Source organism: Spea bombifrons, chromosome 2 (genome assembly GCF_027358695.1).
Source record: "Spea bombifrons isolate aSpeBom1 chromosome 2, aSpeBom1.2.pri, whole genome shotgun sequence".
In the NCBI taxonomy this organism is placed as follows: domain Eukaryota; kingdom Metazoa; phylum Chordata; class Amphibia; order Anura; family Pelobatidae; genus Spea; species Spea bombifrons.
In genome coordinates this window covers 86,675,560-86,688,915 of record NC_071088.1, presented here as the reverse complement: position 1 = coordinate 86,688,915, position 13,356 = coordinate 86,675,560, and the positions used below count along the sequence as shown (strand labels likewise).

Genomic DNA, 13,356 nt, shown 5'->3' with positions numbered 1-13,356 from the left:
ACAGTGCTAGATACATCAATATATTCTGTACAAGACAATGCATCACAGGAGGGGTTAAAAGATTTTACAAAGCATATTTGCTCAAATCATTTTTGAGCCTCAGATCTGATCCATTCATTGAATTACTTTGTAGCCCAGGCAATTAAAAGCACATTATATATATTCATCTTTACACCTAAATAAATATTTACAAGATAGGATGAAACACTTATATTGTTTGAAACTCTACAATATGGCTTTTCCACGTACTTTGCCGAGCATTGTGGGATGTTATTTTTTTTTTTTTTTTTTTCCCTTTTCCAGAAATATTTTTTTTCAAGGCACATAAACCAGCTTGTGCAATATTTACATTTAAACAAATGTTCACGAGAAAGTGCAGTGAGGAAAAAAGCTAATTCTGATAGGTATTTCTTTTCTGCATGTGCCAAAAATAGGTATTTACTAATACATTTAACCCACAGACATGCGATCAAGGAATGTTATGCATATATATATGCCATAAAGCAGCCACTGAAGTATATTTTTTATCATACACAACTCATTATTTAACGGCAATGTTTCCTGGTGTAAGCTATATAAACAAATTAATTGTTGGCAGTGATATGTATTTATAATGCAAACAAAAAAAAAGATTTTCCCAAAAACGGTTGATTAACATTAAGATTATAAGTGTATAAAAATAATTGTCAGCATCATTTTTGTCCCTATATATTCTACAGGGTTTACGTCCATCTTGTTGCCTTACTGATTTTTCTTGTATCATACTAATGTTTCTGGTAGAGTATCAGGGTTATCCGTGGACAAGAGCTTCCAAATCTGACATCTTTCCCTTTGCCATTCTTGCCAGTCATGCTCAGCTAAATTACTGTTGTTAGATGAATTTTTCAATGAAGTCTGTCTGTGTGGAATAGATTGTTCAGATGATGAAGTCATGTCCAGTGATGGCCCAACAACTGTCTCAGGCCTTGATAATTTCCAGAAGGTCTGCTCAGCTGGAAATGTTGATGATCTGTGAGGTTGGGTGGTACCTTGTTTTACTGAGCCAGGATATGGGGGTGGAAGCCTTGCTTCGTTCTTATTATTGTCAGAATATCTTAAATTTAAAGGTGCAGGTTTGTTCTGAATAGCGGGCAATGGTGCCTCTTCCTTGGTGATATCTTCTGCACTACATGTAGTCAAATAGTCCAAGCTTCTCTTGGCTGTTTCTGACTGAGGAGTGCTGTAAAAACGTGACACCGGAGCATGAGGACGGTAGTCAGGAATCGCTGAAGAAGTATGTATTCTTCGTATATTTGGTTTTCCATTGTCTACATCTGTTGACGAGTTTTTGTACAATGGCCAGTTCTGTGGCAGGTTGCCATGAGCAAGACAGTTCTGTCCTTGTTGTAAGGAGGTGCTTTCGTATATGTTGCCATAAGAACCTTTGAGAACATAAAAACAATATTCAACACACACTGATTTGTTTATACATTACTGTATACTGACATGCTTTTTTTGCGTAAAAGCTATTACATATTGGAGCTGTGACACATGCATATTTAACAATGATCTGACAAGATAATGATTTCATTATTCACCTATACTCTACACAAAGTCAGTGACTTACCGCTTCCAAAACTCAAAGTCTTGTCACATAAAGACTAAATGAATAAACTTAACTTGAGTACTTAAAAAATATTTGCTTGTATTTCCTTTTAAAATGTTTTTGAAGTTAGTCCTTGAGCACCAAAATCATGCTAGGTGTTTAGCTTTCATTTAAGAACTGATTAAGAAAATTATTAACACTGTGCATGTCTGAGCTGTGTGTTATGCATGCGGAATTTGCACTTTTTCACATTAACCACTAGAGGCCGCTAGAGGTTATTTTCCATTTGGTTGGTAAACTCCATTGCTACCACTACGTAAAGGGATATATTTCTTTTTAAAAGCTATGAGAAGCTGGACAGTTTAAAGATATCTAACTGGTAGAACCATCTCTTATTATAAATTGCGAGGGCTGTGTAAAGAAATTATATTAAAGAGCATATCCTGCTAACCGGATTTGAGTATTCTGTACCTCATTGTCATAATATCCAGGTTTTATTTTACATACAAAAGTTACTACTGTATTTTCCAGAATGTAAGAATATTTTTGTTTACGAATGCAGAACTATAAACATTACTTGTTTCTTGTATTAAAAATGCAACCCAACTTGTTGAGTTAGATCACATTCTTTGTACTGCTTAAATTAAGAGTATTAACATATTGATGCCTCATTACCTTTTTTGTACATATGTATTAAGGACAATCTGGAGCAGCTACTGGCCAGTTATTAATTTTGGAGAAATCACTATAATGACCAATGAAACATGTGACTCCAAATTTAGCACTGCAGATTTCCCACCATATGCATTTGTCCCTTTTTCTGCCCCTGTTCTTTTTTTCAGCCAAAAAACATCACCCTGCATGTGATATACTCACCTCTAGATGAGTCCCATGCGAATGCGTGGAAAGGACTCTGATCTATTAACAGGTAATTGCTTTCTTGCCACAGAGTATTTTAATATGCATTGTTCTTTACACTGGTGTCTATTAAGCAAATAATCAAAGTGTTTAATAGAAATTAAGATGTACACCTGTACCTGTCATTCCTTGTTCTTTGGCTGTTGACTTCAGTGTTGAATGCCAAGTGCCCCATATGTGGGTGGTTTCTTCTGGAATATCTAATAAAATAACATTTATTTTTACTATTTAAATACAGCAAAGCAATTTCCATATAAATAGACACTGCAATGCACATAAAGCTATACTATGCAGATTAATTTTGAAATAGACAGCAAGGGGTTAATAAAATGGAAAGCAAAGTAAGTAACTGAGACTGACCTATCATCTTGTAGTTGAGTCAGCGTAAATGCTGATCAATTTAACTGTTTAGTTATCCTGACAATTACAACATGTAGATTGTAATACCTGAACTGCTCCGAAGCTCATAGGTATCCAGATAATTAATGGGAAGCGTAAAAATTACGGATAGTCCCTCATATTAATACCCTCTTAGGAAATTAAACTCTAAAGGCATCTTGAGGGAATAAATATGCACTAATAACAGATCCATCTCAAATTCATAGATAACCCTGACCTCAAAAATAATGAGTACAACAATGAAATCTAAAAGAAAAGACCCAGAAAGTAACTCCAAATCATTGTTCTTTATAAGGTCTGTAAACTATTTTTCTTAAAGCCAGTTTGCAATTCGGGGTTTATACCTCCCTAAACTCAGGTCAGGGCTGTCAACAAACTGAGCTGGATAACGAATTCCAGAAGGACCCTCTACAGACATCAGAGCAAAAGACCATGGGGCAAATATATATAACAGTGCCCTAGTGAAATCACAAAGACATATTTTCACATCTAATTTCCTGACATTGTTATTTTAGCTTGTATAGGCAACCAGGTAATACAGCTAAAGGACACAGATGTTTGAATTTGTTGAATGTCAATCATTACATCATTACAATGGAGTGTTTTGACTCCTAAACAAAACAGGCTGCTTCAGGCCATTTACTTCTGGAGCTGTCAACGTTTCAGTCTACAGGCCTACGTCGATCGACTAGAACAATTAGAATGCAATGCATTCTTTTTCATAAAACATGTGAAAGTGGCTGCTCTGTATGGTGCCTATAATAGTAGAAGCCTGAGTGCACTCCAATGTTTTACAGAATTAATATGATGAGACAAATTTATATGTGAGATATTTAGGAAACTGTCTCTTATCAATCAATTTATTTATATATATATATATATATATATATATATATATATATATATATATATATATATATATATATATAAAGCGCTATTTAATATTAAAAATACCTTTTGTACACCACTGTGGAACATTGCTTTCTCTTGTTTTAGACAGTAAGTGATCGACCAGTGTGTGATGTTCAGACGCTTTTAAGAGTTTCTCTGAGTTAGCCAAATCTTCTTGTCTTGCCATGGCAGACCGTTCTGATAAAACAGGGGAGTTATTGTCATAAGGTGAAACATCGCCACTTGAAGCTTTGTTTGAGTCTGTTGATGAGAGTCTTCCTTCAATGGAGAAAGAGCGTTCTGATCGTAACAGTTCAGGACTCCTAGCGGGAAAAAGAGGAAATATTGTTGTCAATCAACAAGTGTTTTGCAGAATATTTGTGTTACCAAAGCTATTTTATGATGAGATTATTCAAACAAACATATGATTCAAACTATAGTTTATTACAAGGGTAATTAAAGGATTGTTCATGAATAAGACTGCTTCTGTTAAATTATACGTATGCTGCTCAATGTGTTGGTCCAATCATAGTGTAGTGTATATATACACATACATGTATGTGTACGTATATATATATATATATATATATATATGTGTGTGTGTGTATATATATATATATATGTTTCTATGGAATGTCTCTAGAATGATGGTTTCCATTGGGAATTAGTAATTTCCACATTTTATTCTGATTCATAACACCTGGACTGCTGGTGTTCCTTGAGTACTGAACTAGGAACCTCTGCTTCTTTAGAAAACTGCTTGGCCAGTCAAGTTTCTATGAAGACTACAGCGCCAGTGGCATGGACAAGTTAACCATGGGTTCAGTCTTTAACCAGGTCATTAGAGCAGAATGTTTTTTAAGAAAACTTAAACATGGAGTTCTGATGCTTGCCCAAGTGCACCAATGCATGCTGGTGTAAAAAAGTTAATGAATTGAAAAAAGTGCAACCAATAAGTATGTGAAACAAACAGCCCTGTGTCTAGCATATAAAATGACAAAAAAATTGTATTTTATAGCTCTTTTGTTGTATGGTAAAAAAAAATGGTGGTAGACATAGTTATTACAAAAAACAAAAACAAAACAATATTACTCTCCGCAAGAATATTTTTAACCTTAATGGGGTAGTTAGAGAAATAACCACTAGGAGGCAGTAGAGTACAATTTCTCAAAACTCCCACAAGCATGGCAAAAGAATCGGGTAAACGTGCCACCTTTATGCAGTTTTCAGTGTAGAGGATGGAATACCATAATTCCCCTATTCCAAAAATCATCCGTAATCAGAAGTGGCGTTAGCAATTGATGGGGTGTTTGCAAATGAAACATTGTTTGTATGCCAAATTGTAAGCTCGTTTGAGCAGGGCCCTCCTCACCTGTTGTCTCTAAGTCAACTTGTTATGTTACATAATAACATACTAACATACTTGTTTATTTACCTTATGTGCTAACCCAGCCCCCCCCCCTTAGCATCTTCCCTGTACTAAGAGGCATGCCTTGGCTGTAAGACACATGTCTTAAAGGCACGCAGCGCCTTCATTTATGGAAACGTTTCGTACGTCCCTCGTACTTTATGGAGACTGTGCTCAACCTCCATACTGTGAATTTTATAAAACATGAAAAGACAACTGATTACATTTTACAAAGCCAATAGCACTACTGTTCGGCATTCAGCTTCAGATTTGAATTAAGCTATAGCTAGATGGTTATGCTTTATGAAGTTAAATATTTCCTGTGGGCTATTTAGGGCTATTCTCCACCATATGGTACTGTTGACATCAGCTATAATTAAACTGTATACATGCAACTGATTGCTCAATCAACATGACATGATGTTCACAATGATGCAAATACACAAAGATAAAATAAGTTGTAGAATATAGTGTGGGGGGGAAAACACTATATAAGTCAACACAAAAAAAGTGCGGGTGGGTGAATGAATGAATGAATGAATGAGTGAGTAAATTAGTTAATGAATAGAAGTGTTTAGGGGCAGAAATGGGAAAATCGCATTAAGGAGGCAGGCTCTTTATGGATCAGAGGTGGCAAAGGCAGGCTGTTTAGGGGGCAGGGGTGACACAGACTAGCTGTTTGGGGACAAAGATATCACAGACATGTTTGAGGGAACAGATTGCACAGACAAGGTGTTTGGGGGCACAGATGGCAATGTGGGACATGTTGCTTGTAAAGTTTGGGTTTCCCCCGGGGCAATTTTCACACGGCGCTCTCTAGTTTCTAGTTACACCCCCGGTGTGGTGTGTGGGCATATGAGCTCGACCACGCGATAAAATATATGGGACTGGTGTCCAAATATTTCCTGGGCTGCTTTTCATTCCCAGTCCAGCCCTAATTTTTGTAATTAAACAACAAGGACAAACAGTGTTACACAGAGGTATGTTACACAATGACAGAATCGGAACGCAATGGAAAGCCAATCAACATCCCTCATCAGAGGTAATTGCTTGCAGAAAAATAACTGGAATGCAGTAAATCGCAACAGAGAAGATAAAAACAGAGGTGAAGATGAGGGCTGCATGCCATAAATATTATTCCTATGGGGAAAGAAACATGTTGGTATCAAAGCGTATGAAGGGAAAGATCAAAAGAAGGGAGTGGGACAATACACTTCAATGTGGGAAATAGAGTCTGGACCAAGCAAATGAAAGGATGGAAATGAAACTGCTTAAACGTAGCAGTTTATCATAGTGTTGTGTCAATAAAATATATCAGTTAATTTAATGCTGTTGAAAGCAGACATATTAAATGGCGTTGGGGAATTTAAGCATACCTAAGAAAGGCATAAAGGTTTTTGTGAAGAAAAGGACAAGGTCCCAGGAACGTTTGATGCTGTGCGAAGGAGACAAAAAGGCGGCCTAGGAATGTTGAATGGTTCTTATCTACCATCAGATTCTGTTTTTCTTTTTTTTAGCCAGCAAAGTTTTTATTGCAATAAACATGCACACATTTTGACAAATTCGAGTAAAAAAAAGAGCATCACTGCATTTTTGAGATGATAAATAGTGCATAAACAACAAAAGAAAAAAACATTTGCTACGCTTTCACATAACCACAGTCCATTAGAAAACAAAATTCTCAATGGTGACATTATCAGGGGTTCGCAAATATTACAGTTAATGCTTTATCGTTGAGCTGCACAGTGACCATATCAACCATACCCTGTGACAGAACTTAATAGTGTCATTAACCCCTTAATGACAAAGCCGGTACATGTACAGGCTCAAAATGCATTGTTTTCAATGGGTTTAGGGACCGCCCATTGTCCTTAAGGGGTTAAGTCTGTGCCCCTATGTTGTTCTACAAATAATTTAACATCAGCTATAGATGGCATGTGTGGGAACTTCCACTTTCTAGCTAATATGAGTTTAGTGGCAAGAAAGATGTGGATAGAGAGCGTTACAAATGGTTTGGGAAAATCATCAGGAAACATATGTAATATGGCCACCTCTGGAAGAAAAGATAGCTCTGCTCCGAACAGCGAATAAATAGCGAAGGGCAACTCTAACAAACATGCAGCAGTATCTACCCCACACACACTCCAGCACCCCAGGGAAAAGCCTGGATAAATGTTTGACAACCTCGCTGGTGTCAAGTACCACATGCACAGAATTTTTTTGTGAAGCGCCATGTGGTTGGTAATTTGGGAGATCATGTGTTTCTATACTTCATATAATTCTGGGGTCCTAGAAACTCCACTTTTTTCCTAGCCTCGGGATTCTCTAAATTTGTATTATTACGCATTGATTTATATAGTGCTATCATATTTAGCAGTGCCATATAATACTATCCCAAAACAGAATCCTTAAGGCAGGCCAAGTAGAAGGGCACGCTCATGGGATGTCACAGAAAATGCTCTTCGATGTGTTGTTTTTGATTTATGTCTTTTCAATCCGAGTCTTTTTTAACTAGTGTACGCGCCAACTGCGCCATTGATCCGTAGAGCAGGTAGCTTGAAATATGTTAAAACACTGATACCTTGAAATTGGGTAAATCGCTAAATAAACATTTACAGAAGAAATAAAGTTCTATTAATGCTTTTATGATAAGTGTTTTTTTTAAAGCCAACATTTGATGTTTAACTACTTCGCAAAATATATTCTTGTTATTAGCTAGATGTAGTCAGTCTTCAGTTAGTACAATAAGATACTATCGACTTTCATTTATAATGTACAAACAGGAGGATACAGGAATGGCAGGTCATCAGCAGAATGCACTGAAAACACCAAGAAGATGTAGGTGACTTAGATATAAAGGAAAAGACGTAGCACTATTGAAATGAATGTCAGAAAACTTAGTTAAATTGTTTGAAAATATATATCAAAGATCCAGTACCAATGGAACAAAGCGATCTTTGTACACTCTATGCAACTCCACTGTCGATAATGATTCATTGTGATCCCGCAAGCAGGTTATTCAGTTCTGTGGTGTTTGTGACATTCACAGTACGTGGGTGTTGTGACTCATTTTATGAAATTGCATTTAACCAACCTGTTGCTATGTTACAATATTCTACGTGGCGCAAATCTTCACACCTAATGTACGGTACTGACGGCATATTCATGTTTTGTGAGTGTTTATATTAAGATGTGATGATTTTAAAAACAATAATAAATCACATATCAATGATGTATGAGAACAACAGTATGGTGAAGAACAATGCCACGTAAACATGCATGTAGTTAAAACCCGATTGCTTTAGCGAGGGTGACGTTCCAGGCAACTATTCAAGTTTTAGCGTTCTCTTTTCCTCTCATTAGTTCTACATAGGTTTGTCCATAAAGTTTAAATAGTACTGTGTAACAAAATCTAGATAACATCTTGCAGTGCACCCGAGGATACATATTAACATTACTAAGTCAAAATACTACTTTAAGTTACAAAAAAACTCAATAATATGCACAAAAAAGTAAACTATATTAAAAGTGTAGGTGTCAATATGGTAAAGGCCAAGGCTGATGACTAATCAGTGGTATATTTACCTTTGGGTCGGATGTCCGCTACACTGAAAGATGATGTGGGCCTTTAGGAAACTGAGTGCTGGGATAGGATGTAAAACCCCAGCGTGCCGCATCTTAAAGGGATGCAGCATCTTTCTTTTAATGGATGATATGTGCTGGGTTGGAAGAGCCACCGTAGCATAAATTGGTTGATTGGGAAGATCAGGTTGTTCGGTGGGATACTGGGGGAGGATCACCCGAAAGGGCGCTCTGCTACCTGTTTTTGTACCCTTGGGCCTCAGCTCAAACAGGTCGCTGTTCTATTGCTATGTATGTTCTATTCTACAGGCTCTTGGTTATGTTCCAGTGATATTGCACCTAATTTACAGAACTGCCAAGATAAAAATCCTAATTCTTCCCCTTTCTTCAACCTGCACCCCCCCACCCGAAAACTAAGTCTGGCATGCACGGTATGACTAGGTTGGCCAGTGTGGAACTGGCTGAAGTTGAAGAGGCACAAGCCAAACTTGCTATGCCAGGGCCTTTCCTGTAGTGATTGGTCCTTATGGTGTCACATGCAGAAAATGTTGTGGGGGGTTTGACTTGCACTAGCTCCATGAGCCAACAGGGCTCTGTCAACTGTTGGGTTGGGCCTCCCTTGCTTGGCAATGTCTCCTGCATGGCAGTGGGTACAACGGCTTTCAATCAAAGCCCTGCTCAAACCTTTACGCTTATTATTAATTTGTATATTAATAATGTCACTTGGATAATAATATGTTTCTGATGCCACAAGTGTCCACTTCCCAACAAGTTTAGGAGAGGTTCCTTTAGTAGAATCTATAAAGAAAGGGCAGACAAAGGTGTACAGTCCAAACATTGTCACTACAGGAGAACGACCTTAAAATACAATTAATATAGAGCAACTTTTCAACCTTTACTGAACCTTAGAAATACACTCAGGACAGATGCCGCATTTTGTGATTTATCTAAGTGATTAAAATAACCAACTGTTATTTTAGTTGTTTTCCTGCATTGCTCACAGACCTGACAATATTCAGACTTGACTAAGCAATGTGCTGAATAACAGGACAGAGTTTCATTAAGTAACAATAGAGAGGAAGCCAAAACAGCACCTCGAAGTGTGAACTCCATGACTTAATTTTATGCTTCTCAGGAAAATCGTGACACATGAATGAGCTTCTTGGACAGATAGATGACAGGAAGGAAGGGAAAACTCAAAACCTCTGCAAAAATGAAGTACTCAGACTACAAAGCTTATTTTCATTAAGCATATTTTTCCAATAATAGTCCAGACAGCCGGATTTCTATATGAACTTTGTATAAGCTGGTATGAGCAAAGTTAGAAAACATTTCATTTTAGTTATTACTGTTTTTTTTATGTATCCCATTGAGAATTGTCTCTTTCCAGATTATCCTAATTATTATTATCCCTTTATGTATAATGTATGTAATATAAAAAGTAATATATTAATAATATTATGTATGTATGTATGTATATATATATATATATATATATATATAACTTTATTTTGTGTTTATGACACTTATACTTGCATAAAACAACACTGAACAATCTCATTGACTCGATTGCATAATAATTTCTGTGACGGTTTTGGACAGTCAGCAGTATCAGGAATTACATTTCTAATGCTGCACTTAAAGAGGGTTAAATTCAGCAGAGTAAGAGGAACATTTCCACCTGGGTTTATCTGTGGAGCTAAGTCATCATTTAAGTTTTAGGGAATTTAGTACAGGTTAGCTTGGAAGTAATTTTACCCATGGTCAAGTTTAACCTTTGTTACATTCAAGTAAGTTCTATCCATCAACTAGGGTACCGTATTTCCCCATGTATAAGACGCACCTTTTTTCGAAAAATGTGTGGTCTAAAAACTGGGTGCGTCTGGTTGTAGATTGCAGTTACTGCGGTACTTCCCAGTACCTCCCTGCAGTCACACTGCCGATTGACCCCGCCCCTTTATGACTCACTGCCGATTGGTCACTCCCCTTTCTTCATAGAGGGGAGGTTACGGTTAATGGGTTGTTTAGGGTTAATTTAGGGGCATTTATGGTTGATGGGGCCTTTAGGGTTAATTTAGGGGCGGTTATGGTTGATGGGGCCTTTAGGGTTCATTTAGAGGCAGTTATGGTTGATGGGGTCTTTAGGGTTAATTAACACTACACTTAAGTATTCGCTAAACTTAACCTGAACCTCAGGTCAGGCCAAGGTAGTTTGTTTAATTGACATTTGATTTCTGGACCTGTAAGATAGAAGGGAATAATGAAAATGAAATAATAAAATCCTAACAGCAAAGCTATTTTTCTTTTCATAATTTCACCAAAAATGCCATGTCCAGGTTTGTAAGATTCTTCCGTGCAGAACTCAGCTCTTGACCTTGGACTCTGGCTTAATGCCCAGATTTATGTGAAACGCCCTCCTTTTTGTTACATCAGCCATATACTCAGAGCCATTCCAATCCCTAATATCCAGCTGTTTTATTTTTGTATAGATTTCCAACACGACAGTTCCCTCTACTTTTATAAAGTCAATCATTCCAGTTACATTATATTATTCACTAAGAGGCCCCTGAGGTACAAGTGGTGGTCCATTCTACTTGTCCTACTAACGCTAGATTCTTATAATGTAATTATTGATGTATTTAAAACAGAAAGAATATCCATTAGACCCTTGTTTTCCTTTAAGGGAAACATGCAACTTAAAAATATTGAAGATATAACAGAGGTAATAAGAACAGGATGTTTTAAAGGCTACTCACATGGTATACACATAAGATTTTTAACACTGTTATATACGTTAATGTTTTATATAGAATTATAGAATGTAGGATTTTGGAAAAGTGACACTTCCACGTTAACTAAATAATTATGTTTTGATAATATTGCTGCATACTCTCTAGACAAACCATCCACAGTCACCTACAAGCACTGGCATCCTAGCCAAAAGGTGCAGCAACAATTGGAGTTTAAAAACAGTGAGGACAAGAAGACATTTTAGCTAAGGTTAAATACATAATAATAATACATCAGACATCTAGGGCACCCAGAGACCATGATGAAGTGTACCCTTACTTGTGCAACTGATAAACTATTTGAGGGGTATCACAGAGGTTCTGTGAGAGTGAATATACATAAAGAGCGGGAAACCACTTCTTGAATGGCTAAGCAAGATAATTGACCAATCAGGAGCAACCATTGTGGCTCAGTTTGGTCCCCTGGCAAATCTTTCTGACCTGGTACCCCAGTCATTGAAGGTGAGTTCAAATCCCTGTGTTTATTATTAATATATGATTGTAAAACCATATTTCAATCTGAAAATGAACTTAATTTGTACATATGATATATTCAAATTAACCCATTTAGATGTGTCAAGAAAATGATATTATCATGTATTCATAAATTGTTAGTATCAGCAAAGTACTGTTCAAAATTATTTATATGTTTGAGCTCATGGGTAGACTGCACATAAGTTGCAAAAAAACAATCATGATGTATTGCAGGCTTCCTTTACTAGACAAGGTCGGCCCCAATGTCGGCACCAAAAAATCTGTGTCTGCCACAACAATGTTTGATGAGACAATTAGTGAGCACCAAATTGTGTTAGTAAATATCATCACGTGAGTCTGGAAGGGGAATTTTACATTTTACGTGTTTAATCTTTTTATAAGTAACCATGATTGATCGTTACCAAGCAGTGTCATAATCACTATACATCCAGTGATTCATTAAAGTCCCCGTTCCTCAAAGCCAAAACATTATCTCAGTACTCAAACACGGGGATCAAAGAAAATTAAAATATTTACAAATGTACCTTGGACCTTTCTAAATGAGATAACTCTAAGACTCTCCAAAAAATCACCCTGTCATAGTACCTCACAAGGATTCTATGGTAATCATTCCCTATAAAACTATGACTATGTCAGTAGGTAGCAGTATAGAATTATACTGTGCTAGACATGCAATGAAAATAAGTAACCTTGTCTAAATTAATTGTCGCCAAAGGTTGCAATCAAATGGATTTCGGCCAACAGAGGTCTCATCTTTACCAAATTCGCTCATTGCCACAAGATGGTCGAATGAGATCACTTGTATTCAAGTAGGGATTTCAACTATATTATATTTTTAACAATTTAAAACTCAACAGCATTTTACCAGGTTTTCCTCCTGCTATAGCAACTAGCCTAATATCTTTTGCATACTCTTTATTTGATTAACGTAAAAGTAATGCTGTTAGTAATGCTATACTATGAGTAAGCAAAACAATAAATGGTTAATAGGTATAGTTGGTAAAAAAAAAAAAGACAGGAAGGAAAATTTTTGACTGTAAGAGCTGGTACATACTAGCTTATAATAAGGGGACTATATAATCAGATTGGTAAATATAACAAAATAAATAATTTCATTTAAGGTGACAAATTTGTTGAATTTACCTAATGCAAAATCCAACTTCTACAACCCATTAATCTATAGACACAGGTGAAAGTTATTACGCTTTGCCAGCCCCCAAAATATGTCATGCTGAATGTGATATTTTAAGCAATCTGGGGGAGGCAATTTTCTGTAGCACTTGTACTCT

At 36.6% G+C, this 13,356-nt stretch overlaps 1 protein-coding gene across 3 annotated transcripts in view; it reads right to left on the bottom strand.

Moving 5' to 3' along the window:
• Positions 1-13,356, bottom strand: part of ARHGAP6 (Rho GTPase activating protein 6) — a 230,101-nt gene continuing 216,745 nt past the window's right edge. For all 3 annotated transcript variants that reach the window (XM_053455055.1, XM_053455056.1, XM_053455057.1), the window contains exons 11-13: positions 3,857-4,116; positions 2,623-2,703; positions 1-1,421 (exon numbers count right to left, since the gene is read on the bottom strand). In XM_053455055.1, coding sequence (XP_053311030.1) covers positions 760-1,421; positions 2,623-2,703; positions 3,857-4,116 — 1,003 coding nt within the window. In that variant the 3' untranslated portion in view covers positions 1-759. The remainder of the gene's footprint in view (positions 1,422-2,622; positions 2,704-3,856; positions 4,117-13,356) is intronic.